The 27,651-nt window shown below is 50.1% G+C and overlaps 1 protein-coding gene across 1 annotated transcript; it reads right to left on the bottom strand.

Annotated features, from left to right (window-relative positions):
* Positions 1-843: 843 nt before the first annotated feature.
* Wdr4 (WD repeat domain 4) lies at positions 844-19,050 on the bottom strand. The gene is made up of 11 exons (XM_055607206.1): positions 18,831-19,050; positions 17,452-17,520; positions 16,636-16,779; positions 9,940-10,096; positions 9,242-9,354; positions 8,386-8,446; positions 7,746-7,844; positions 6,854-6,918; positions 5,852-6,035; positions 5,192-5,261; positions 844-3,787 (listed from the first exon to the last, which is right to left on the bottom strand). Exons 1-11 carry the CDS (start codon positions 18,917-18,919, stop codon positions 3,597-3,599), a joined length of 1,242 nt encoding a protein of 413 aa, XP_055463181.1. The 5' UTR covers positions 18,920-19,050; the 3' UTR covers positions 844-3,596.
* Between the last annotated feature and the right edge of the window lie 8,601 nt (positions 19,051-27,651).

The raw sequence follows: 27,651 nt of genomic DNA, 5'->3' as shown, positions 1-27,651 counted from the left end.
AGGGGCAGACACGGAGAACTGAGAGTCGGCAGAGGAGGTTTCTACAGGCCAGGAGCAAGGCTGTGAACCCTGGGGAAAGATGACTGTAAACTCCCAATCTAGAACCGTATCCAAGGAAATGATAGCTGCAGAAGCAATTCAACGGGATGTCTGACAGAAGAGGCTCAGCTCACAGAGCAGTCAGAGTGGACTGTAGACTTAAATGTAAAATGAAACCAGGAGCCTTTTAGGAAAAAAAAATGAGGGAAAATCTTCAGGATCTAGGACTGGAGAAGAATTCTCACACTGAGCATCAAAAGCAGGGTCAGGACGTTGGAGAGAGGGCATTGGTTCTGCAGCAAACTCCCCTTAAGCAAGGGACTTGAGCATTTGCAGAATGGGGGTTACTCCACTATCCTGGCGGTGCTAGAATCAAGCTCCTACAGACATCAGTGGGCAGCCCTGTACCCCACAGAAAAGTTTCCCTGTGGACCAAACAGCAGGAACTTGAATGCTCATGGCATTCTTCCAGGTAGCCAACCTCTGAAACCGTCCAGTGCAGGTGGCTAGAGTGGTAACTTCACAGATGGACCACTCTGAGCTCAGCCTGTCCACCAGCGTTGGCAGGCAGCCTACTACAAGGGGACGTGGCGCCTCGGTAGCTGGCAAATGCCCTATTCCCAAGGGCGCCTTCACATAATTGAATCCAAGCAGTGAGATTCCAGCACATGCCTTTCACATGCACTTCAGCTGTACTGCGTATGACCTATCATGAGACTAGAACTATGAACACAGATGTTCAAGCAACGAGAGGCGGGGCAGAGCACAAGGAGCCCCTCTCAAAGCAAGACATAGAAACAGACGTGGTAATAAGGAATGAAGACGGTTTAATGAGGCGGGGTGGGAGGGGCCGGGCAGTCCAGAAGCCAGGTCTAAACTGACAAAAAGGCTCTGTGTAATGCTTTGAGAATGGCCCCCAGCCCCGGAAACTCACGTCTGAATACTTGGTCCCAGCGGTAGAAATGTTTGCTAAGCATTAAGTGTGGCCTTGCTGCTGTCACTAGGTACAGGCGTTGAGCTTTCAAAAGGTTTGTCATCCCCTGTGACTCTGCCTCCCGCTGGCAGACGGAGAGGTGAGCACTGAGCTGCTACTCCAGCCTCCTGTTGCCATGCCTTCCTTCCACTAGGCTGGATCCTAAACCCCTGGAACTGTAAGCCCAACTAATCTCTTTCCTTTATAAACTGCCCTAGTCAAAGTGTCTTATCAGTGAAAGGAAAGTAACTGAGACTCCGTGGCTGGAGAGCCTCACGGAAGTGCCGTAGCCACAACAGAACAAGCCGGGTGCTGCAGAGAAGACGTCCTGACACAACCTGGAATCATGACTGCTTAGATCTGACTGGTCTACCGGATTGCTAAAACACAGATCTCAAGCCAGGCGCAGTGGCACATGCTTGCAATCCCAGCGCTTAGGGAGGCAGAGGAAGGTGGGTCTCTATGAGTTCGAGGTCAGCCTGGTCTACAAAGTGAGTCTAGGACAAACAAGGCTACACAGAGAAACCCTGTCTCCAACCACCAAAAAGTTTTAAAAAGACACATCTCCTTAAAATATAGTTGGGAGTCCCAATAAAAATGGGACTCCACTCAGCCTGCTATGAAGTAATTCCTGCAACTTGAAGTGCTGGTATTTGGACTAGCCTAGCTATGTACTCCCCCTAGAGGCATTAATGACTCTACCACTGCTGGCCCCAAGGCCAGGAAAGCCAGAGGCAGAGGCAGGCAGGAGTCTGCCAGTCAGCTGCTACCTGGCTAGGACATGAAGGCCCAGGACCCTCCTCTATCCCACTCCACCCCACTGTGCCTCCACTGGCCATTCATTCACAGGTCAGGGGACCAAGGAACAAACTGGAAATGGATCCACAAGAGTTGTAATGTCACTGTAGGCTAGGAAACGGTCATGAATACCATATCCTTAGGAAGAAAAGTGGAGACGGGGACAGAGGTTGTTAGGGGCCCACTGGGTCCAGGAACACATGGCCCTCTCAAGGTTCCTTGCATTGAGCCACAGGCCATGATGGCCCAGAGCCCGCTGCTTGCAGACATAGGTTCTACCTGGCCCATAGTCAGCGCATCACCAAAGGGCTGAGTGAACATGCTGTCAGCAAAGCTGTATTCCTTGGCCCTCAGACTTGAATTTAAATAGTCACAAATTGTTTCTTTTTATCTCATTCAAACTATGTATCACTGTAAAATCTTTCTTAGGGAGCTGGAGAGATGGCTCAGAGGTTTAAGAGCACTGGCTGTTCCTCCAAAGGTCCTGAGTTCAATTCCCAGCAACCACATGGTGGCTCATAACCATCTCTGAGATCTGGTGTCCTCTTCTGGTACATAGACATACATGCAGGTAGAATGCTGTATAAGTCTTTTGAAAACATCTTTTTTAGGTCACAAGACCCAGCCCACAGCCCAGTTTGCTGATCCACCTCTCTGGAGACCAGATATCTCTATGTTCATGAAGCAGAACAAGTTTAGCTCCTATACAGGTGTGCCCTGCTCCGTGTACACCCCCTCTCCACCAACTCTGTGGGAAGAAACAAAGCAGTGAACACAGGTGAGGCAGCAAAGCCGCCGGGCACAAGGCTGTCTCCATTGTGTTACGTGTACACTAGAAGGCACTGGCGTGCCTGCCCACTGGAGGCAGAGAGTGACACCAGATGTCTTCCCCTGTCGCTCTCCATCTCCAGACAGGGTCTCTCACTGGGCCTGAAAGGTCTGCAGGCCCAGTGTTAGGGTTACAGGTGTGCTAGGCTATGTCCCGCCTTTGTTCTGTATGTACGGGTGGGTACCTGACGTCAGGCCTTCTGTTTTCACAGCAGCAGCTAACGCCCCAAGTATGTTCCCATGCCAGGACTGCAGCTGACCTGTGGCACGCTAACTACCAAGAGCCATGTCATCTGAGCAGCGCACGCACATCGACTGTCTAAGACCGCTGCTGACCGTTCCAGAGAGCTATGCAGAACTGTCTTTATTGATGCTTTGCTCAGGTGACCCCCTGCTGTGCTGCAGCGCGTGCACTTTACATCAGAGCAGCAGCCCCACACCGTCACCAGCCATTCCCTGTACAAGGCTGGCCTGGCCAAGTTGCTTCCCTGAAGGTACACAAAGCCCTCACATGCAGCTGCAAGAGTACAGAGCTACAGAGGCAGCACCAACCAACCCCGCCTCACAAGCAGCAGCTCCACGTAGCCATACAGGGCTCCGCCTGAGAGCCCACAGCGATGGCGGGGAGGCAGCCCTCCTATAGATTCTCACACACTGCACTGTGCCACGAGCGGATGTGCGTGGTGCCGCAGGTCAGTATATACTTCATTGTGAAGGCACTTACCCACGGCTGTTAACTAAGCTAACACCCTGTCCTCCCTGAAACCAGGAGGAGGCCCAGCTAACCAGATAGGAGCCTATGCCCAGTGACTAAGGTGGTGGTGGAGACCAGAGACTGTGCTGAGCTACTTGGGGACTGAGCTGCCATGACCTTCCTCCTTGTGGACAAACCGACAGGAGAAAGAAGAGAGTGCAGCCCGTGGGGCTTCAGGGATGAGAACTGCTGCCAAGTCCACTGTCAGCAACTAAGGGCTGACTGCTCTGGGCAAGCCTTTTTGCTCTGTTCTGGGGACCCTGGCAGGGGGCTCCTTTGTCGCTTCTTCTTCAGCTGCTGCTGCAGTCTCTCTTCCTTCTTCTTCAGGTAAGAGGTCATGTTGTCAAAGGTGGCCTTATAAAGGCCACGGAAGCCATCATCTGAGCCAACAGAGCCTATGACAAGAACAAACCAGGTGAAGTGACTTGGGACATGGCCCAGTGGCCAATACTCACTGACACCGCAAAGACCCTGAGGAGCCTCACCACCTGGGATCCACAGAGGCTGGACCTGGGGACTTGTTCCAATAGAATTGGCGAAGGAAGGTTGGTAGATGTGGGAAGTAGGGACAAGGGCTTGGCGATCTCTTGCCTGCACCTTCCTGGTCATTCACTGATAAATATGGCTACAGGTCCTGAGCTGGGGGTAGCACAGAAGTGAGGCCTGGATCCTCTAGCCATCTACTGAGCAGGGATGGATCCTGCCCAAGGGTCCTGAGAACAGCCAGTGTCAGTCAATAGTAATGGATGGTGGGCGGCCTACAGAGCCCACAGCAACTACAGAAACCCAGGCGCAGAGCAAGCCGTCAGCAGGTGTGTCCCTGAGTGGTGAGAGCACGTCACACTGCGGCAGACTGCAGTAGACTTCCTTAAGTGCTGAGGTAAGGTGCTACAGGCACAGCCCCTCAGCCAGTCTCACCCCGGTGAGGCACACCTCCACTCTGCATGCCAGAGTGCCCCTATGTCACCCCAGCCTGCAGGGTGGTGTGATTCCCTGCCCTCCAGCAGCCAAGGGCACTGCTCAGGATGCACAGGCTAGCATGCTTCTCCTCCCGGCTCTGGCCACACATGCCCCATCTGTGTGTGGAGTGTGTTAGAAGTGAAGCCAGGCTTTGCCCTGAGCCTGCACCAGGTAACCCTCAACAGAACCAGACAAAGCAAGCATGCATGAGGACATACAGTGGGAGCCAGGGAGCCTCACTCCACATGGTAAGAGAGATCAAAAGGCTGTCAGGAGATCCAAGGGCGACTGGCCACAGGTCCATGACTGCTAATGCACACTCAGACCGGGCCAGAGGACACAAACCATCAGCCACTTTGTCCTGCCTACTTTTATTCCAACTCAACACAGGCTAGTCATTCAGAAAGAGAGGGGCCTCAAACTGAGGAAAACTCCCCCACTAAGAGTACACTGTGGCAAGTGAGCCTGCAGGGGCATTTAGATCACAGCTGGGGCAAGCAGCCCTGAAAGAAAGTTTAGGAACCCTAACTTCTAGGCCTTGGCTTTGCAAGATCTTTCCGGAGTAGTAATTGTTTCATAAAAGCCGGGCTCTGGGTGGTCCTGCCTGAACTACCATTCTCTGACCAGTAACTCCAACAGTGGACACCTGGAGCTACACCCCAGCCAGCAACTCAGCGCTGGCCTTCTGTGTCACTGCTCTGACCCACACCCTCAACTGCATCTCCCTCTACGTGCAGCAGCAGCACCCTCCTGCTATCCTGGCTACGTCTGCTCTGGCTGTGGAGCCTTTCACTTCCCGCTGGGTCTTATCCGAACCTCAGACCTAACAGAGCTCTCACCTTCCATCATGGCCCAGCTCTCCCGGAGATGGCTGCAGAGTCTCTGGGACACAGCATTTTCAGGAGCAGCCTGCAGATGACAAGCCAGGTGAGGACCAAAACCAGAAGCCAGACATAGCAGTCAGAGGCCTGACAGGGCTATCCTCAGGCACAGGCTCACTACCTCCAGGGCTAGTCATATAAAAGCCTTCAGCCCAATGAGCTGAGCCCAGGAAGCCGAAGCTGGCCAAGAGCTCCCGGGGCTGTCCCACCTCACCCGCAGCCTCATGGGATTGGGAGGGATGTCCTTGCACTGCCCCCTCCACGCCAGCAGTACTCAGCAAGGGCCCTGGCACAGGGCCTGCACACAGGAAAAGCACAGCCGCATCAGACCTAGCGCTGGCTTTAGCAGTATGGGATCAGACGGGAGTCGGGACCCACGGCTGATGGCAAATTAACCTCCTCACAGGAACCAGAACCCAAACCAGGACAGGGACAAGCCTAGCACTCAGGTCACCTCACTACAGGAGGCCTCCAGTCACAGCTGCCTCGGGGTACAGCCATAGGACCTAGACGTGATCAAGCTGAAGAGGTTCAAGCCTGTGAGAAAAATCACAGCTACCACCTGCCACACCCCCGCCAACAGCGTGCTCCAAACATGGAGGTGCTGCATGCTCTCACCTGCCACTGACCGTCCACGGGCCTCCAGAGCACCAGGGGAGCATCACGACAGTCCTGTAGAACCCACAGCCCCCGAGTCTCTTCAAACACAACATCCCACACTCGGTGAGGGAAAGTCAGCTGCTGTCTGAACTCTAGCTGCTGTCTGCTGGCATCGAGCTGGAAGACGAAGACCACAGGAACGCTTTCCAGGAGAGAGAGACTGGTCACCACTGCGACCGCATGCCCACAGCAGCAGGCCTACCCCTACCACCCTGAAGACCCTGAATCACCCAAACCCCAGGAGATGGCCCACACTTCCTGTCTTGAGTTCTGGTTCTTATAGCAAGTTTTAGTTCTTACAGCAAGAACTAACCAATGTAGGACAAAGAGTGAGATGGGCACCCCACCCAAGGGTGCAGACATTGTTTCTCAACCTGGGGGTGACAACCCTTTCACAGGGGCTGCCTAAGACCATCAGCAAGCCCAGATATTTACCATTCACAACAGCAAAATTACAGTTACAAAGTAGCACCAAAAACAATTTTGCAAGGGTCCCAGCCTTAGGAAGGTTGCAAACCACTGGTACAGACAGAAGGCCAGGTTCTTAGGATCTTCTCTCTCCTCTTCAAACCTAGATTCTCATTTCTAAGGAGAGCCACAAGCATCCCCACGCTATCACAGGCTAGTATGCAGAGCACCAGAGACCTGCCCTGGCACTGAGAAGGGGCAGCAGAAGGGCCCCCTCAATTATACCCTGCCTTTGGGGTGCCAACTCCCCAGCAGATTCCAGCAGAATCAGTTCTAAGCAGAACTGGCCAGTGGAATTCCTGTAACTAACTGTGCCATCATGCACGGTGGCTCCCAGAGATGCCACTGCTACCCTTTAAGCCAGTGGATATGAGCACCAACGTAGAAGGGGCAGATTAGAGGGCCCTGTCCCCTCCCTCAAGAGAATTTAATAGGATTAACGGCCATCCATGTCTTCATCACATACAGACACAGTGAAACCCATTGTCTTACCATTCACACAGAAGCACCACACAGCTCTCCTGTTCCCAGAATGCAATCCTGGATGCGGCCAACCCCTGCAAGAAAAAGCAGCTGCTTAACCAGGCTCTGCACCCAGGTCATCTACGCATCCTTCTCACCAGAACAGGTAAGGCCATAGGCACCATGGTTCCCTCATAAAGCCAAAGCAGGGCAAAGAGAGGACACATCAGTAGGAGGAGGGTGGCAGCCAATGCCTCTGTCTCACACATGACAGAAGCATGTGTGACCCTGTCTCCCTGCAGGCCTGTGACAGGCCTCCAAAGCAAGCGAATAGGTGGGAAAGCAGGGACATATGGGAAGAGAGGCTGTGATCAGAGACACAACTGTCCTATGGGCTTCCGCTTCCCAGGACAGGAGGCGATACACACAGAAGCTTTTAGAAGTCCCAAGTTCCATGAAGTGTGGAAAAAGCACCTGCTGCTCATTGGCTGGCCTGGCAGAAGGCAGGCACCATGCTACCCAACTTTAAGACATATAGCTGAGCCACCTGGGGCCATCCCTGATACCAGAGGAAGCATGGGACAGCAGGTACCAGGAGGTACTCCATGAGCACAGAGAATGTTGGGGTGTCACCAACATTGACAAACACAGGGGAGGCTGTCTGCCAACATCACTGTTTTTCATGGCTAAGTATGCCTGGAGGCCTTCCTGTAAGTCAGCTCCTGTGTACACACACAGTACAATGTGAATTGTCTCCTATCAGGTGATCAGGCATCTTCAGAACTGGAGATCCTGGGTCTCCCAAGCTGGAAGAAGTGAGACACACTGACAGCAAGGAAACACTTCTGACAGATGACTTCCCCATTAGAGCAACAGGAGGTACCTGGCAAGTACCCGGTACCCAAGATGAGCATGAAGCTACCTTGTGGCCTGGATGCTCTGCGGGCTCCTGTAGGCTGGCCAGGTCACAGCACTGCAGCTGGCGGCCACTTCTGTACTCCCAGAGTCTCAGGGTGCCATCCTGTGCACAGACAGAAGGGTTTGCATGTGGGCTCAAGAGGCCTGTCCCAGAAGCAAGAAAGGCTGGGGGAGGGGAAACGCGGGCCACTGCACAAGGCTGGGTGTGGACAGTCCCCTCTGACATCTAGGATCCCCTATGAAGAAAAATCCCTCTGTAAAGTACCTCAAGCTAACCTGTTGTACCACTGAGCACCTAGAAAGCCTCAGTGCGACAGGTGAATCAAGACCCCTCCCCCATCCATGGCACAACGGGTAAATGGACCAAAATGGCCAGACCCCCTGCCCCCACTAAGCAAAGTCCACTTACAGCGGCTGCCGTGCTGGAACCAGGCAGACAAACACACTACACACACAAACTACAAACACAGCCCTGAAGAAAGGGGCCACTCTTTAAGAGTCAGGAAGGTGCTCCCTCTCGTGGCCTCCCCTGACAGAGACCAGTGCACTTGGCACCCTAGCTGGGGACAAGAGGCTGGCTATTTTCTCCTGCTCTCTCTGAGACAGTAACCCAGTCGCGACCACCCAGCGAGCACAACGCTTACCCCAGAGGAGGAAAGCAGCAGCTCAGGATGACTGGGCATTGCAAAGATGCGGCTCACAAACCTGTGGAGCAAAGGAAAGTCATGCAGAACGTGGGAGGGGGCCGCTCAGCCTGCTCAGAAAGGGAGAACACTGCACACACACCCATACCAGCACTGAGAACACGGCTGGGCATTACATCTGGACCAAGGGTGCAGGGCCCAGTTCTGCTGTTGCACTGTAGGGCACGCAGCTCTGTGTGGAAGCACTGCCTCACTCTGTCCCACAAACCTGCCTCCATCAAGATGCCTACATGCAAGGTCAGTGAGTCTCAGCGGGCAGGGCACAGGGAAGAGGAAAGGCATACGACTGAACAGTCAGAGAAGACCTCATGGGGCCACTATGCAGCCAGTCCAGTACCAGGACCCCAAGGAACCCAATCAGACACTGGGTTATAGAAAACCAGGCCACAAAAACCCAGCCTAGCTCTGCAGCCTGTAACCCCACAGGCCAGCAGCAGCTACTTAGCCACCAGTAGGGTCCTGAGCAAGCTGGCTCCCCAGGAATCCCCACACCTACCCTGTAGTCCTATTTTATTTAAACTTTTTTTTTTTAAAACATGAGTGCTCTGTTTGCATGTACACCTGCAGGCCAGAGGACGGCACCAGATCTCATTCTAGATGGTTTGAGAGCCACCACATGGTTGCTGGGAATTGAACTCAGGACCTCTGAGCCATCTCTCCAGCAGGTATAGCAGGGTATCAGGAGGCACTTAGCATGGAGCCTGTACCAGTCTACCATCAGCCACCAGTGTCCCAGCCCACTCACATCCAAGTGACCCAGATCTCCCTGTCTGAGGAGGGACAGGGTTGCACTTACTCTGTGTGTCCAAGGCAGAAAGCCTCGATGCTGTGTGGAGCAGCAGCCCAGCTGACCCGGATCTTCTCGTCCCGGTCTGCAGTGAGCACGAACTGGTCATCAGGACTCACCGCCTACATCACCAGGGGTCAGTAGAAGGAGAGCCACTCACTGGGTGGTCTTGAAGGCACAATGAGAGTGCTTGGATTTTCTCCAGGCCACCCTGAAGGCCTGTTTCAGGGAGCTACAGTGCAGTGTGGAAGAGCAATGGGAACTGGCAGGGGACAGAGGAAGGGTCCCTAGCAGTGCCCAGTTCCCATTCCTCAGCTTAAATGCAGCCAGAGCCAAACTATACAGTAAGACCAACCAAAATGCCGCCCCAGCCATTCCTGCTGCACCCTTCCCATCCCCCACACTGTATGGCAGTGCCATGTAGTACACAGCCCTTGATTCCACCCCACTTCGGCCTGTACCAGTTCTACAGGCTGAGGTCAGGGCCATGGCTAAACCCTAGGAGGGGAAAAGAGGGAAGACCATTGGAAGACCATAGGAGCTCTGACCACACCTCCCTACACTGCCCGGACTGTGGTCCAGAAGTACCCAATGATCATCCACTTCACCTGTCAATGCCACTCGGAAGTCTCCTGCTCTGGAACCCCATGCTCCTCCCCTCTCTGTCCTGGCTGCCATGGACAGTGTTGTGTGTGGCCCCTACTTACCACATCTAGCAGCATGGAAAGGTGCCCAAGTTCCAGCCTGCCACACCCATCAGGCTCCAGCACAGAGAAGGAGTAGACATCTCCAGACTTGTCAGCCACCAAGACCCGATCCTCTGCGGCTGTGAAAGTCAGGGCAGTGCACCTCCGCACCACAGTCCTGCAGAACAGAGAGCTGAGCTGGTTAGTGTCCAAAGCCAGCACAGGGCCCCTCAGACCCTCAAGCCAGAAAGACGGTCAATTTAAAATGGCTAGGCTTCTATTACTTTGCCTTTACCTAGTGCAAAGGTGTACCCACACACCCTTTTACTGATCACTGACTCAAGCAGTCAGTGGGACTGTAAACAGGCCTTTTCTTCCTCGGCTTTGCTTGGATGTGGGCTGACCAGTGTTCTTGACCACATCTGAAAGGGGAGGCCAGGAGCGGATGCTCCACAGATCTAGTAGTAAATGCACAGTCAGGATATGAGGCTGTTGAAGGCTGGGAGCACCTACTCTACACGCGGTCATCGTCATTCACTGCAGAAAACAGAGCCCCACACACAAAGAGCTGAAACAAAGACAGTGCCTTCATCCTATTCTACTTTTAGACTTCACCCTCAAAAAGTGAAAGACACAGCTGGGCATGGTTGCACACATGTTTAATCCCAGCACTCCAGAGACAGAGGCAGGTGTATCTGAGTTTGAGCACAGCCAGGTCTCTACAAAGAAATCCTGTCTCAAAACTACAATATAGACCTGTCTCTTGAGCATTTGCTATGAAACATCTCCAGCTTTGCTGAGTGTTTAAAAAGCTCATAGTAAAATGCTGGGACACTGTTCCCTTCACCTGAACCGTCTGCTGCTCATCTGAAGGAGACAAGTATCAGCTATGCTACAAAGCATACGTGCTCTCTGGACCCCAGCCCCACAGTCTCCCCACTCAGCAGGACCACCTGGTTCTACCTACTTCCTGACCCCACCCGAACTTCTCTGTGACTCTGCTGCTAGGTTTGTGCCTAGAGACAGGAGGCCCATGGGTACTATCAGGCTGTCAGGGCCTTCACACCCAGAGCGGTGTAGGCCACAAGCAGTACAGAGCAAACGTGAGATAGCCCAAATCCCCAGTACAAAATTCAGGGACAGTGTTAAGGACTGCCTAAGTCTGTCTAATTCAACCCGTTCACAGCAGTCCTGATCCAGGTCCCACGGTAAGCTCCACCTGCAAGCTGATTCAGTGAAGTGGCACTGGTTATGGTTCACTCCTCTCCCATACCAGGGATGGCACCCAGACCCCTTTCCCTAGTAACCACATAGCCTAGGAGACGCCTCCGAGTGGGACACCTCTCTAACACTGCTCTGCAGTGCACGGACCCTCATCACAGAAGCCCCGCCTCCCTGCTTTCCTTGTTGCTTGAGTACAGGCAGTAGCCATTGCTGAGGAGTTAATGCTGGGGTAGAACAGGAACCACACTCACAGCCACAGGCTGGCCATATGCAGCCTGAAACAACCTGAAGCTTGAGGACAGTGTTCTTCCACAAGAGACAAAAAGAAAAGGGAGGGACTCGGCTGCACCGCCGCCCCCTCTACTCAGCAGGGCAGCTGCAAAGGGGCTGCTCCACAGAGTACAGTGGAGAACAAGAGAAAGACAATTAGGCTCTGGAGCCAATGAAGCAAAACAAATGGCCAGAGCCGCCTAGCAACCAAGGCTGTGCTAAAGGGTTCAGTGAGCAGCTGGGCCAAATCCAAGCACAAGCTCTGCACGGGGTCAGGACAAACCAACAACGGTGACACATGAGGACTCCAGGGTCCCATCTGCCCCAGAACTCGCATCCAGCATGCGTCTTCTCAAGCCACACCACTGCTACTCAGCCCCAGGCAAAAAATGTTCATATTTGGACACCACCAGCCTCTCAGACTGTGCCATAGATGCAACTTCAAGAAGGCGCCTGCTGTGGGTACAAGACTGTAATCAGGGCCCAAAGCAGATCACCAGAGAAGAAGTGCGCAGGGGAGGTTACTCCAGGAACTCAGGCAGTAGCCCCACTGAGGCCCGACCATGTCCCAGCAGATGTTGGGCACTTCCTTAATCTTGGGTTTATGGCCAAGAGCCCCACAGCACAGTGAGTACTCTCCCCTCTGGTGTGTTCTGGGGGAGGGGGAACAGGCTGGTCTCTGCCAAAGCATCTCACTGATGAGCCCTGAAGCTCCCATTCACACGGCACTGCCCTAAGCCAGCCTTTAGAGCCACACTGCTTACGTCCTGCCAGGCACCAAGGATCTCAAATGCCACAGCTGCCAAACTCACATCCCCAGCAGCCCAGTGCAGAGCCTCTTCCTGGAGAATACTTTCAGGAATGGTGCGACTTCACACACCATTTCACACACAAGATTCCTCAATCACAAACCCACCCACCGAAACTAACGGTTTCAGCTGTCCCTTTGTGCCTTCACGTTTACCTGGCAACCCCGGCCTAAGGCCCAAAAGGCAAATAAGGGCCTCCTAACTCACCTGACTGGTAGTTTCTGTGGCCCTACCACTCTGAACTAAATCTGAAAGATTCTTACTGTCACCTTAATTCTCCCACATTTAGATTGAAGGTAGACGCTGCGTGTGTGGCCCGCGCTTTCAATCCAGCACTGAATGAGGCTATTCTGGCCTACAGATCCAGGTCCAGGACGGCAAGGGCTACACAGAAAAATCTTGTCTCAAACAAAAAAGAAAGAAAAAAAAAAGAGAGAGAAAAAGAAAGGAAGGGAAGGAGGGAGGGAAAAGAAGGAAGAAAAGAAGGGAGGAAGTGGCTGAAGGTAGTGGCTGGGTAGCACCCAGGGCTCAGCCAGGGCTCCTAGAGCAGCCTGGGGTCCCCAGTGTTATGTGGTACACACGAACTCGAATACACACAGCTGCTGGAACCAGCTGCATGTCAGAGGTATAAAGGGTGGTGCTCCTCAAGGGGGCAGGTTCAGATCCCTAGATTTGTGCCCACAAAGTAAAATGACACCACCAGACTATACCCCTAACTCTAACTCCAGTGTAAACAGGACTGAGCAACCCCCACTCTCATGTGCCTCCTGCCATCTTGCTCAGACCACCTCCCCTACTCTCTACCCTTCCTTCCTCATTCCCATCCCACACAGTACCATCGGACTTCCCACCAGACAGGAAAAGTAAGGATTTTACTTTGCCCTACTGCACAAATCCAAAATCCCAAAGGAGTTGCTTCTCAATTTCGATTTTTCCAAGGAGCTCTTACCACTTAGTAAAAAGCTTTAAAGCCACTGGGTGGCAGCAGCAGCACATGCCAGTAGATCCCAGCACTCAGGAGGCAAACAAAGGCAGATCTCTGTGAGTTTAGGGCCAGCCTGGTCTACTGTAGGAGTTCCAGAACAGCCAGGGCTACACAGAGAAACTGTGCTCAAAAACAAACTGTTTGAAATTCCTCCTACTGATAAGAAACAAAAATACAGAAGGAAGTTTGAAAACGCCAGTTTGCAGTTTGCAGAAAGCTTACTGGCAGGGAGCCGTAAGAGTGAATGTGAGAGCTACCTTTCAAAGAAGATCAAGGGTTTGAGAATACCAAATGATGAGAAAACACATTTTCTTCTGCAAGAGCTGGAGAGATGGCTCAGCTGTTAAAGGGAACTTGCTGCTCTTGCAGAGGACCTGGGTTTCCCAACACCCATCTGGTAGCTCACAATCACATGTAACTCCAGGTCCAAGGGATCCATCCCCCTTTTGGCCTCTTCAGGCACCACGCACATACTCAGTACACACAGATAAGCAGGTGCACACACATACACATAAATAGTATTTTCTTTTTTGTTCAAGAAATGGTTTCCCTGTGTAGCCTTGGCTGTCTTGAACTTACTTTGTAGACCAGACTGGTCTCGAAATCACAGATGTCCACCTGCCTCTGCCTCCCCAGGTGCTGAGATTACAGTTGTGCGCCACCGTGCCTGGCTTAAAAATTCTTACACAGGGGTTGGAGATGATCTCCAACCCTTTACACATGCCAGTGAGGCACACAAGCCCTAAGAGACATGACACAGATACAGCGCCTTTGGGGGGTACTCTGGGACTACGGGTCTAAATAACAAGTACAGCTCCTCTGACCTGCAATTTATTCTGGTAACTTCCACCGCTCACAGATGCAAACACCACATTTGTTTGTCCACTGAGGTGCTTTCTGTAATGTAACAGAAATGTCCATCAACAGAGGGGCACCAGGAACACTACTGCGTGTCCACCCAGGGGGACTCTGCAGCCACCGCAGCCCCAGGAGGCTACCTCTCCATGCCCGCAGCCTGCACAACTGCCGCCTTCTGCGGCAGCTACATCTCATTCTCCCACACATCGTCATCCTGGAAGGCACCTGGGCCTCCTTCTCCAACCGCCTCGTTGTGCTGTTGGCCTGCTGCAGATGCCCTGCATCTAAAAAGGGAGGCCAGCCGGGTGAGGGGTTGCACTCCTGTAATCCCAACACTCAGGGAGGAACAGGCAGACCAATTTCTGTGAGTTTGAGGCCAGCCATGTCTACAAAATGAGTAAACGAGTCCAGGACAGCCAGGGACACACAAAGAAACCCTGTCTTGAAAAACCAAGATGATAATAGTCAGGAGACTGTCTATGCCCACAGCCAACTGCAGTCCACAGTTCAGAAGCATTACAAACACTTAAGCTTATGTTAGCCATATACTGGGTTTGAGGGTGCAGGCCAGCAGGGGAACAAGCTCTGAGCCCAATGGACTCTATCCACAACACCTATCAAGCAAATCGGAGATTATCCCACCCCATGCCAGGCTGATCAGGATGCTTATGCCCACATCTGCAGTCAGAGCAGATATAAAGACAAAAAGGGTCACCATCACACTCTCTTAACCTTAGGCAACACTCCTTGCCTTCACTTTGTCTGAACAGGATCTCTTGGTGTTTGCCTCTGTGTACACCAGGTTAGCTTGCCTACAACCTCCAGGGGCCCCTTTCTCTAGCCTCTACCTCCCTTCTTGCTGGAGGAGTGCTGTGGTTACAGATGCATGCCTCTAAATCCAGCCTTAAGTCGGTGCCAGGATAAAGTTGTTGCCAAGCCAGATGACCTGAGTTCCATTCCCAGGGCCCACATGGCAGAAGAAACATTCCAAGCGTATATATAGGTATACATATACGTGTAGGTGCGTATGCAAATGAACACAGACAGACAGCTATCAGCACACACAAATAAGTAAATTAAAAAAGAAAGCCAACTCCCTGCTGGTGAATCATCTCTGCCTGTAGGAGGCCTGAGGAGGGCTGGTGCACTGCGTGTTCTTTTGCTTGAGTTGCTCTGCTCTTGTTTCTAAACAGTGCACATCTATTATCATCCAAGATGCAAAACATACATAGTGCCCTCTAAACATAGCCAATGATGCAAGCCTCAGTTTTAAGCTGACTGGAAGAGAGCAGAATGGATGTTTTTGCTTTTGATGCCACCTAGAATCCATTTTTCCCCCACTCATCTCTTAGAAGACAGGATGAACTAAAAGTCTAGAGAGTTCAGCTGAAATTCCTGAATGTCAATAGCTCAAATGTTACCTGACTGCATGAAAGTGCAGTGTCCCCACAGGCTCATGTGCTTGAACACTTTATCCAGAAAAATGGTGTGGTTCTGAAGGCTACGGGACCTTTAAGAGATGCGGCCTAGCTGGCAGACATGAGGCCCTAGGGCAGACCTTGAGAGACACTGCCCAGCCCTGCTTTCTGAATCCTAACATAGCAGTCGGTGAGGGAACAGCACTGTAAGCTCTGCCAACCATGCCCTTCCTGTCCCAATCAACACATCCTGACAGTACCAGCACCACGCCTTTCCTGATCGTGTATCTCCTGAACAACCAGCCAGAAAAAGCCCTCCTTCAAATTGCTTCTGCTTTGAAACAGCAACAGAAAACTGATGGATAAAGCACAGTTCAATCAGCATTAGCAGGGAGAGAGGGCAAATGAGGCCCTGGCTGAGGCCACCCTATGTGCTGATGCCACAAACGAACCAGAGATTCAGGAGACACAGAGCATCTGTATTAGAAGGTTGTTGAAGCCAACAAAACTATAACCTGCCCAGCACCCATCTCCATTCACAGAGAAAAGGCAGCACCCTGGAAAATACAGATAGATTCACACAATCTCCTCCTCCTCACCATCATCACCAATATCTTCCTCCCCCACAACCATCTCTCTCCCTGCACCTTGTCTTCAGAAAAGGGTGTTTGAGAGGAGGAATAGTGATGCAGAGCACATATGGAACTCCTGAGAGAAAAGACCAGAACCCTGACCTGTACTCCTGCCCAGTTGCTGGTGTCACCCCACACTTAGACTGTCCTTTAACAGACACCTGTCCTACCTCAGATCACCTAGCTTCCAAATGTGCAACACCCACTTCCACTTACCCAAAGCCCTGACGCACTCTCAAGAGTATGAGCTAACAGTCCTACTCCTGTAGGGCATGAGGCTACAGCAACGAGGAAAGCAGGACAGCATCGTGGCAGGGTATCACTGAGTGCTGACACTGAAGCCAGCGGAGCCTCTGTGTAACCTGGCTCTGCCTTTCCAAGCTGAACAGCCTGAAACTGGCTACTTAGCCCCACATCCCACCAAAGTGCTTATTTCAACGGTTACTCTCACTACTGCTGACCACATGCAAGGACAAAGGGTGCACAGGACATCTTAATGACTCAATGTTAGCATTTCATACCTGACACTCAGACATTGCCATGGTTTTGTACGGAAAAGAATCAGACGCTTACTGTCATCCGTTAAAGCAAAATAGCTGCCAGATTTGGAGAAGGTGGACGCCAGAATCATGTCACTCCCCTTGTCGGTGGGCTGTCCGTCCTCCCTGAGAGAAGGGAAGAAAGAAACACAATTAGGCTTCACCTGAGTCACCACGCTTGTCCATTCTAATACAGGTAAGGTAGAAGATGCTTGGTTAAGCAGTTCATGTGGCCAGAGCCAACGAGAATGGGGACCTGAGGAAGTTCAGAGAACAGCTCTAATTTTCTAAATGTGAAACCTAACTCAACAGGCTGTCTCAGCAAACGTGCTAACATCCAGCATAGGCTGGAAGGACTCAGCGATCACATGGCCTCGCTTTCACAGACATGGACTAACCCAAGGCTCATGACTGTTATCAAGACCAAGAACATTAATAACAAACTGAGTCACAGCACTGAGCCAGCACACAAAACCACCACAGGCTGCTGCATACCTTTCGACTAGTTAACTTCAAATGCCCTCAGAGCATTTGAAATGGTCACTAGTACTTCGAGAAGCCAGCAATGCCAGCAACAGAAATAAGTACTAGAGAAACTAAAAGTACTTGGGCAGGTCCTAAGTATTCTTAATGACTAAATTTAAAGTTACTTCCGTGTTTCTTTCTGAAGTGGAACTTTAGCCCAGCCCCACAACTAGGTATCAGGAACTGGGACTTCATCGACTCAGCAAGTCCTGTCCTGCTCACCATCTCACCACGCAAACCACAGGTGGACACGTTTGCTTCCCCACATCTCACCCTTTATCTTGTGGCGTGGACTTCTTCTCTGCGGCACTGCAATCATACGTGAAGATGCAGCCATCATCACTAACAGGAAGAAACGGGGGAGCGATCATTAACAAACATACAGGACGATTTCCTTTCACTCTTGGAACAGAAACATTTCGCCGCCATTAAACTATGGGCCTTGTCCATGACACAGAAGAGCCAAGACCTGCCAGCTGTTTAACCTCCTGAGAGGGAACATCATGAACAGTCAGCATGGTTCTCTTCCAAATCATTTAGCGTGGCACAGTGGTGCAAGCCTGGGATCAACGTACTCATCTTCCTGGCCCCAAACTGTTGATTATGTTCTGATATCGTTTTTTTGTGGTGGTGGTGATGGGGGTTTCTGTGTGTAGCCCTGGCTGTCCTGGAACTCACGGAGATCCACCTCCTTCTGCTTCCTAAATGCTAGGAAGAAAGGTGTGCGCCGCCACCACCAGGCTCTGATATTTTTTCCAGCTAGGCTTTGGTCCCAATTTTAAAACAGCTGAGTTTGCTCTTGTGCATTTCAGAGACAAGACTCACCTGCTGGGGAAAGAGCACTATGAGCCTCAGGCACTTACTCATATAGGAATCACCTACCTTGCCTAGTAGAAGCTAAGCTCCCCTCTGTTGCTCTGACCCTGTGCCCTGTGACATTAAGTCATCTTGTACCACGGACAACCTATAAGGTGGCTGCACCAAAGCCTTCTCCAATTAAACGCTGAACTGCAGAAAGAAAAGTCATTCTCGAAGTATGAAACTTTGCTGGCCACTAGCCTCCCACCAAAGACCAAAACTAAATGGGAAAGGAAAAAACAAGCCAAAACGGACTGCCACTGATTCTCTAGGTGCCTGGGGATCAATTACTTGCTCAACATTCACTGATTTAAGAATCCTTTGACCGAGCACTACGGACACATAAAGATAAAAATCACAAAGCAAAACCAGTAGTGTGTAGGGCTTCTAGGGAGATGTCCATTTTCAGGTTTTGGGAGGTGTCGGGGTTAAGAACCTAGAAGTCCTGTAAAGCAACTACAGCCGGGATGCTGGACGCAGACCAGCTTGGGGGGGAGGGCGGGGGGGGAGAGAAGGGAAGCACGTTCTGTTCTCAGGGAGAGCCGGGAGAGTTCCCTAAAACGTGACTCTCATCAGAGGTTTCAAGCAGGTTCGAACGCCAGGACCCGAAGCCCGGAACGCGACACCCGCGTGACCCGGCCCTCTCGACCCCACGCAGAGTCCGGAAGCGCCCTGGACCCGCCGTGCAAGTCGTGGGGCGCTGGGTCGGGGTGAAGGGGGTTGAGGATAAGGACTCCAAGAGGACATGGGACAGCGGCGGTCCGGCTCCGCCCCCCGCGACCCGAGCCTCTTACCTGCTCGCAGTGGAGAGGGCCAAGAACCGGCTGCCGCCCCGCACCACCAGCGTCTGGCCGCACAGCGCCAACCCCGCGGAGCTCGCCATGGGCCCGCCCGCGGCCTCCGCACACGTGTGACGCACAGCGCCCTTCCTGCTGGCGCCGGCCAGTGACGTCACTCAGCGCCGCGCGAGCGGCGCGCCGGTCTGGAGCATGCGCACACGGAGTGGCCTCCTTTGACCTGAGGGCCTTGAGGGCCTTGAGGGCCTTGATGCTACGGGTTCCCCGCGTGCCTTTCGTGTTGACTGGCTTTTTGGCCGGTCAGGTTAGGTGGTGCCTTTTGGATAGAGCCTGGTCCTCAGGGGGTGTCGGTAAAAAGCTGCTGAACGGTGTCTGTACTGGATGGCCAGGCCCAGTATGTGGCGGGGTGTGTGTTCGGTCAAGGCAGAGGTCGCTGGAGATGTGATACTTACCCTCCTCATGTAGGACAAAGACGACGCCTTGGACCCCAGGTGTCAAACTGACGGTTTATCTATCCAAGTGTTTATCTAACGGTGTGCCTGCCCAGATCTCCAAAACACTCATTCTATCCATTCCAGTGACGCTCAAGGGTCAGAATGCCGTAGTCTCTTATAGCTGGGATGTGGACCTCCAAGTCAGCTTCGAAAAAGATGGAGCCGCCCCACCCACCCAACACACCCTAGAGAAGGTGTCAATCTGTGTTATTAGCAATCGGGCAGCTCTGACGCCAGCCCCAGGAATCTGGCGATAGCAGATTATGTCACCATCAGTGCAACGGTTGCAATCAGCAGATCTACCTCCTGCGCATGCGCTGAGTCGCCTTATAAAAGGATCCGTTTTAATTTCTCTCTACCCCCAAGAAGGGGCTTCTGCGTCCGCCTTAATGAACCTCTCAAATGAGGCCTACCTCGTGGTGTGGCTTCTTGGATTGCGTTGCTTAGCTCCATCGCCAAAATCCCAACAGGTGCTCTGCCTCAAACGCCCACTCACTGTGTGCAACTGCCGTTTTAAGCTGCAGTTTCCCTGAGTGAGTCCATCTTAGAAAGCTGCAGTTAGATTCATTTCTACGTTAAACTGCGACAGAATGACGTTATCTCACTTGTGGAAGGAAACACTCAGCATCTGTCTAACCCAGCCTGACTGACAAAAATCGACTAGTGCAAGCTGGGAAGTGGCGGCGCACGCCTTTAGTCCCAGCACTCGGGAGGCAGAGGCAGGCGGATCTCTGTGAGTTCGAGGCCAGCCTGGTCTACAGAGTAAGTTCCAGGACAACCAGGGCTACACAGGAAAACCCTGTTTCAAAAACCAAAACAAACAAGCAAAAAATAAATAATAAAACAATCTTTTCAAAAAATCTTTTGTGCAAATGAAATCACCACCTAGAAACTTAACTAAGTTAAATCATGGGTGAACCAAAAATCTTAGCAGAGAAGCCAGGTCTTGAGCTTTATCACACACAATACCAATGAGTAATGCAAGTCCTTTGCCACAGAGAGAAAGTAGTAACCTAATGCTAAGATACCACAGAACCTGCCTGCCATCAAGGCCCTCCCACGCCCCACTCTCACCCCCCCCCCCATGTGCAGTGCTGACATTGTGGAACAGCACAAACATCCATTTATAAACAGCTTACTCCCACTGGGAAGAGTTCTCAGTATGCATAGCCTTGACTGAGCCAGAGATCTGTCATCTTAGTTATCTCCTCTTTTCCAGACATTCCTTGGCTACTTTGAAGAGGGTTTTCTGTTTGTTTTTAAGTTTTATTTATATAATTAGTGTATGAGTGCTCTATCTGCATGTACACCTGCATGCCAGAAGAGAGCATCAGATCCCATTATAGATAGTTGTGAGTTGCAATGTGGTTGCTGGGAGTTGAACTCAGGACCTCTAGAATAGAGTAGACGGTGCTCTTAACCACTGAACCATCTCTCCAACCCTAACTTTTTAAAGTCTTTTTTAAAAAATGTATGTGCATTGGTGTTTGTGAGGGTGTTGGATGCCCTGGAACTGAAGTTACAGACAGTTGAGAACTGCCATTAGGCGCATAGGAATTGAACCCGGGTCCTCTGGAAGAACAGCCAGTGCTCTTTACCTCTGAGCCATCGCTCCAGCCCTTGTGGCTACTTTGAAGAAAGTGCTCTTTCAGAGATTTGCTCCCCTTACTTCCTTCCCTTAGGAAATCTGGAACTTCCTGTAAAACTACCCATTTTACCTTGGACCAGTTTGTGGTGCCTCAGTAAGCTTCCTGGAAGTCTGTTCAGTGTTAACTCCCCTAAAAGAAAAAAAAAAAAAAAGATGGGCTCTCATTTAAACATAGCTGAGAAGTCATTGGTAGCTGATGGCTACTGGGAGAGGGACAGTCAGCTTTATTTAAGTGTATGGCCCTTGAGAAGCCATATGATCCATGACGTAGTAGATGGTTCCATACCCACGCACACACTGGCAGTGCCAAGGGGACTCAGCGAGTTAAACACACACTTGGCAAGAAATAGTTGTGGTAAAAAGAGGAAAGGAACCGAGGGTGGACTTTATCAGAACAAATCAGATGCATCTATGAATCTGTCAATTAAAAAAATTAAGAATAAAAGAGCCAGGAAGAGTGGATCTCTGCGTTCAAGGCCAGCCTGGTCCTACAAGGTGAGGTCTAGGACAGCCAGGGCTATCTAAAACAAACAAACAAACAAACAAATAAATAAATAAATAAATAAATAAATAAATAAATAAAAGAGTTCAGAATGGTGGCACATGCCTTTGATTCAAGTACTTGGGAGGCAGAAGCAAACAGATCTCTCTTTGTCAGTTCAAGGCCAGCCTGGTCTGAAAGACCCCAGCCTCACCCTAAGTTAAACATAGCTAACGCCATTTTGTGAGACACCACTGTTTTGTAAAACTCTGAAGGCTAGATGAAAAACTAAAAAAATTACTAAGAAACCCCCAGCTGTGTCACCCACTTGGGATATCTGCGGTCAGGCTGCCCCAGTCGAACTAAAAACAGTTTGTGTTAATCACCCTCATGGATATCTGTGAGACTGTTCCAGTTAAGATAAGGGTCCTAAGAAAAACAACAGGTGGCGGGCCACATCAAGGAGTCATCATGACCATTTTGACCACCCAGTTCCTGGAATCTTGGTGTCTCTGCCAAACTTTGACGCAAACCGTGGTCTCATGTAAACGTACAAATCAGCCCCCTGTAACCACGCCTCTCGCTTCTGTACCAGCGCTTCTGCTCTAAAACCCTATAAAAACCCCAGCTTTCCACCCAGGGGGCGCAGCAGGTCCTCCGAATGACTCTGCTGCCCCGCGTACCCGTATATCAAAATAAAAGCCTCTTGCTGTTTACATCCGAATGGCCTCGTTGTTCCTTGGGAGGGGGTCTCTCAGACGAAAGATACCCAGCCGGGGATCTTTCAGGTCTACATATCCAATTCCTGGCCAGTCAGGAGTACACGGCAGTCTTCTGCTCTTCCAGAAAACCTGCAGCTCACAGCTTACAGCTTCCACTAACTCATCTCACAGGGCACCTGATACCCTCTTCTGGCCTCCATAAGCACTGAATTCACACTCACACATACGTAATTTAAAAATAAAAATAACATATTTTTTTTAAAAAAAGATCTAAACCAGCCATGCAGTGGTAGGACACACCTTTAATCCCAACATTCAGGAGGCAGAGGCAGGACATCTCTGAGTTCAAGGCCAGCCTGGTCCAGAGGACAGTCAGGGCCACACAGGAAAAACCCTGTCTCAGAAGAAACAACAACAAAAAACCAAAACAACACAACAAAAAAGCCTAAACCATAGCATTAAGTTTCCATGTCTCTGTGGCTCCTTCCCCGGATCCTGTTATGTACTGCTGTCAAATTATGAATCTCCCGAGCAAATGTTCCCCAGAAATAACCTCTCTGGCAGCGGGTTCAGTTTTAGAATTTAATTTATACTTTGCCTCTGCGTCTCCCTACCCCCCTTTCCTCCCACCAATCCTCTCCCCTCCTCCCTCTTTGCTAACTGTTTTCCCCCACTTTCCCATAATTAAATTGTCCAATTCCCTCAGGACCCTGCAGGGTTACTGATTAGCAAATAATTGAATGAATTAGACTGTTTGGAAGAAAATTAGCATGTTTACAGTGTGCAAAGAACCTTTTCTCTACTTATAATAGCTTCCCTTATCTCACAGTATTATCTCACATTATCCTTTAAAGGAATAGACAAAATATGTAAAATAATCTTAGCACAATATATGGGGTTTTGCTGAGGAGATCGTTTGAAATTGTATCTGATATCTGTTTCTGCTGTCTGCAGACGCAGTTTATGTTTTTTGTAAATTGCTCTTGCACCCAGCAGTTTTTCCGAATTCCCTAATGAATTCTCATCATGTTCCTCGCTAATGAATTCTCATGTTTCTCATGGCATTTGCTAGCAGACACTGCCAGTTATCCTGGCATGTGGTCGTCTGCCTCACAGAGGGAAAGGCCACTACAGGTTGCTTCTGGGTATTTGGAACAGCTGTGTGCCGCCTGGGTTTAGCCAGAATGCCCAGGCCGAGACACTAACCCACCAACAATGTGTTCTCCTCAGAAGCTCCTGCCACTGTTGGACAAGCCCATGGTGGTTTGTTACCCACGACTGTCTTTATGGTGCCACCTAACCTCCACCCCAAAGGAAATGGTAGCTTCCTGTTGTGCTGGATCTCTTCAGCACTTCCATCACGGCATGCTCTGTCTCCACTGAAATTCAGTCTCGAGGGTTAGAACACTGGTGCAGGGGTTAGCTGCTTTTACAGAGCGCCCAGGTGGAGGCTGACAGCCATCTACAACTCCAGTTCCAGATCAGTTGACAGGTCCTGCATACACATGGTGCACAGTCCTGCATTCAGGCAACACACCCAGACATATAAAATAAAAAGGAATAAATCATAGCCACAGGTAATGGTAATCTAAGCACTTCAAAGTCAGAGGCAGGCAGGCCGCTGTGAGTTCAAATCCAGCCTGACCTACATAGTGAGTTCCAGGACAGCCAGAGCTGCACAGGGAGACTGTCTCAAAAATAAATAAGCGTGGCAGTGGCATAGCACACCTCTAGTCCCAGAATTTAGGAGGCAGATCAGGCAGATCTCTGTGAGTTCCAGGCCAGCCTGGTCTACAGAGCAAGTTACAAGACAGCCAGGGTACACAGAAAAGCCCCCCACCCCTCTCTCACACATACAATAATAATAAATTAAATAATTTTAAAATATTTATTTATTTTATGTATAGGAGTGCTTTGTCTGCACACCAGAAAAGGCTATCAGATTATGAGCTGCCATGTGGTTGCTGAGAATTGAACTCAGGACCTCTGGAAAACAGCCAGGGCTCTAAACCACTGAGTCATCTCTCTAGACACTAAATAAGTCTTATTTATTGTTTTATATTGTTCTTGCTTATTTTACAGGAATACTAGAGGTTCAAGCTCAAGTCCTCACAACTACACAGCACATGCCCTTACCCACTGAGCCATGTTCCCTGCAAAATTATATGTATAATTATATATAAAATTATATATGTTATATTAATGTGTTATATTAATATATTATATTAATATTTAATTATATACTAATTAATATAAATATAATATTATCTAACTTTATATATAATTATAAATCTAGATGAATTCAGTCTCTGCTTTGAGGTATTAAGCAATAAGGCCAGATGATATGGTATATACATCACAGGAGACAAAAGCATTCATGAATTAACAGGCCTAAGAACTATCTTAAGAGTCTATTAGGAAGCCAGTAAGGGTCCGTCTGTTAGGAAGCCAGGTTGGATGGGCCCGTCTCAGTCATGTGATGCTCTGCACTGCCTTAAATCTCTGCAGAGTCCTCTACTTCAAGACAGCCCTCAACGGATCCAGTCCACCTTAGACTCCCAGCCTCCCAGAACCTTAAACTGAATGAACCTTTATTCTTTATAAATTAGTCAGTTGATGGTAGTGAGTTACAGCAACAGAAAATGGGAGTTAAGTGTCAAGCTATGGACCCAAACAATACTCCAGTTGTCTTTAAATGAAATTTAATTAACCTTTAGGAGACGGAGTTCTAGTAGCTCACACAGAATTCTGTGTGGCCTACAAAGAAATGACCGACCACCACCACTGCCGCCACCATCACCACCACTACCACTGCCATCACCACCACAACACCCCTGGTCTAAAACTGCTAGTTGCTGCTTCCTAGATGCAGAGGGCATTGTGCCATGGAACGTAGGCTGGTCTACAGAGGGAGCTCCAGGACAGCCAGGGCTACACGGACAAACTTGGTCTCAAAAAAACAATAATAATGAGGATGAGGATGAGGATGATAGGCTGGGGAGACAGATCAGTCAGTAAAAGGAAAAGGCTTGCTTTGCTAGAATGACAATCTGTATTTTCTCCCCAAGCACCCACTTTAAAAAGTCAGGCAGGATGGCCCACATTTCTAAATCCTCAGAAGATCCACACAGGTAGATCTGTGGGGTTTGCTAGCCAACCAGACTGGCATATGTGGCAAGCTCCAGACCATGTACACACACACACACACACACACACACACACACAAACACACACACCAGAGGTCCTAAGTTCAATTCCCAGCAACCACATGATAGCTAACAACCATCTATAATGAGATCTGGTGCCATTTTTTTCTGGTCATGCAGGCATACATGCAGATAGAGTACTCAAATATATAAAATAAGTAAGTCTATATATATATATATATATATATATATATATATATATATATATATATGTTTATTTAGCTTAGTGTCAAGGTTAAAATCCAGACAGCACGGTGCTGTCACATCATAGTGATAGCATTATCAGGAAAGGAGAGACCACCTGATGAAACAGGAGACAAGATGGCAGGGAAGAGCCAGGCTTGTTCCTTTACAAAAACTCTCTCAGTCCTGACATCATGACTTATAACTGGGACACAAGAAAGGCAGAGTCAGCTGGGCAGTTGTAAAAGAAACTTTTTGGGGGGTGGGTGGGTGGAAAGAGACAGGGTTTCTCTGTGTAACCTTGGCTGTGCTCGACCGACTTTGTAGACCAGGCTGGCCTCAAATCACAGCGATCTGCCTGCCTCTGCCTCTCTGTGTGCTGGGATTAAAGGTGTGTGCCATCATGGCCAGCTGTAAAAGAACTTTTATTTGCCAGTTTCAATTGTCTTGAAGGCTTACTGCCTCTGTCTGCTATCTAGTCCTAGAAGCTTCTAGCCTCCATACAATCTAAACTAGGCCTAGAATGTTTTCAGCCTCTGCGACTTACTTCTTAATAAGCTCACCCTTTCTTGTTCTTCCTGAGCTCTGGGCTGGCTGGTTCAACTCAGTTGTTCTGGCTCAAACTCCTCTCCTGGCTGACTTATTCAAACCTGGCTTTTCTCTCCGGCCCCTGAATTGCTCTGCTTAGCCTCAAACTAACTCCAGAAATCTTTTCTAATCTTCTGGCTCCTTCTCATCTGCTAGTTTGTTCTCTTTTTGCAACCTGTCTCTCTATTATTGTCCTCTCTCCCTCTGCATTGCCCCTTAAGTAGCTTCCCTGTCCTTTCTCTTCGCCTGAGAGTTGGGTGTATACTATTCTGCCAAATTTCTCTGATTTGTCACGTTTTCTGCCACTTAATTAAACATCACTTTCAAGAATGGGTGCTTCCTTCTACAAACTAACTTTACCTTCATTGTTTGGGATTAAAGGTGTGTGCCACCATGCCTGCACCTAAACTTTTCTTTACTTTAAACTTTCTCTATACCAGGCTGGCCTTGAGCTCAGATTTGTTTGCCTCCTGGATTAAAGTCATATTTGTATTCCAGCCAGATCACACAGACCTAGAAGGTCTTTGGACATGATCTCTTGCCAGAGTAGCCATGTTTTGAACCAAAATTCCTCTACAGGCAGTGATGGCGCACTGCCAGCACTTGGGAGGCAGAGGCAGGCGATCTCTGTGAATTTAAAGCCAGCCTTGTCTACAGATGAGTTCCAGAACAGCCAGAGCTACACAGAGAAACCCTGTCTTGAAAAACAAGAAAGAGAGAGGCAGAGAGACAGAGAGAGGAAGGAAGGAAGGAAGGAAGGAAGGAAGGAAGGAAGGAAGGAAGGAAGGAAGGAAGGAAGGACGAACACAGGAAGAAAGGAAAGGCAGGGTCAGAAGGGTAGTAAGTTCAAGGTCGGCCTGGGCTACATAGGGAGACCTTGTCTCAAAATCCAAATCAACCAAGGTAATCACTCCCAGAACATCACCCTTCTTATGAGCATTACCAGATTCCCACATGAGCAGCATTAGTCCCTTCTAAGAGTTGCACCCATGGGCCTCACCTCTTACGGTTCTAGTCCCACACCACCACCCTGGAGACCATGAGCTTCCAAGTCAGGTGCCCTTGGGGAGGGGAGTGGGGTGGACAAATGTAGACAACTCACCCACCGGAGAGTCTTTCCCTTCTGTTTGTTCCTGAGTCCTCCGGTTCCTCCAGCGGCTAACTGGTCGGCTGTCAGAAGCAGAGGCTCCATGATCATACAGTTCCAACTCCAGTCCCCCAGAGGACAGGTATGACCTGCTCCCTTCAGTATTATTTACTCACCTGTAAAGTAAGTACACCTCAGGAAATTGAACAGGAATGTGCCCTGGAGACAAGAGTTAGGTGAAGAGAGGCAGTTCCGTTAGCATGCTGTTTGTGTCTTCTTCCTTTAGGGACAACGAATTTGGGTTCTCCCTGTTGTCTAGACCTGCATTTGTTCTTTCTGCCTTCCTGTGCTCTGCCAAGGTCAGGGGTCTCTTGACTCTGCCATTTTATCCTGCCACCTGAGTGAGTTT

The sequence above is a fragment of the Psammomys obesus genome, unplaced genomic scaffold, assembly GCF_907164565.1.
Source record: "Psammomys obesus unplaced genomic scaffold, mPsaObe1.curated_primary_1811, whole genome shotgun sequence".
In the NCBI taxonomy this organism is placed as follows: domain Eukaryota; kingdom Metazoa; phylum Chordata; class Mammalia; order Rodentia; family Muridae; genus Psammomys; species Psammomys obesus.
The sequence above is the reverse complement of the archived record's forward strand: the minus strand, read 5'-3'. Positions and strand labels throughout refer to the sequence as shown.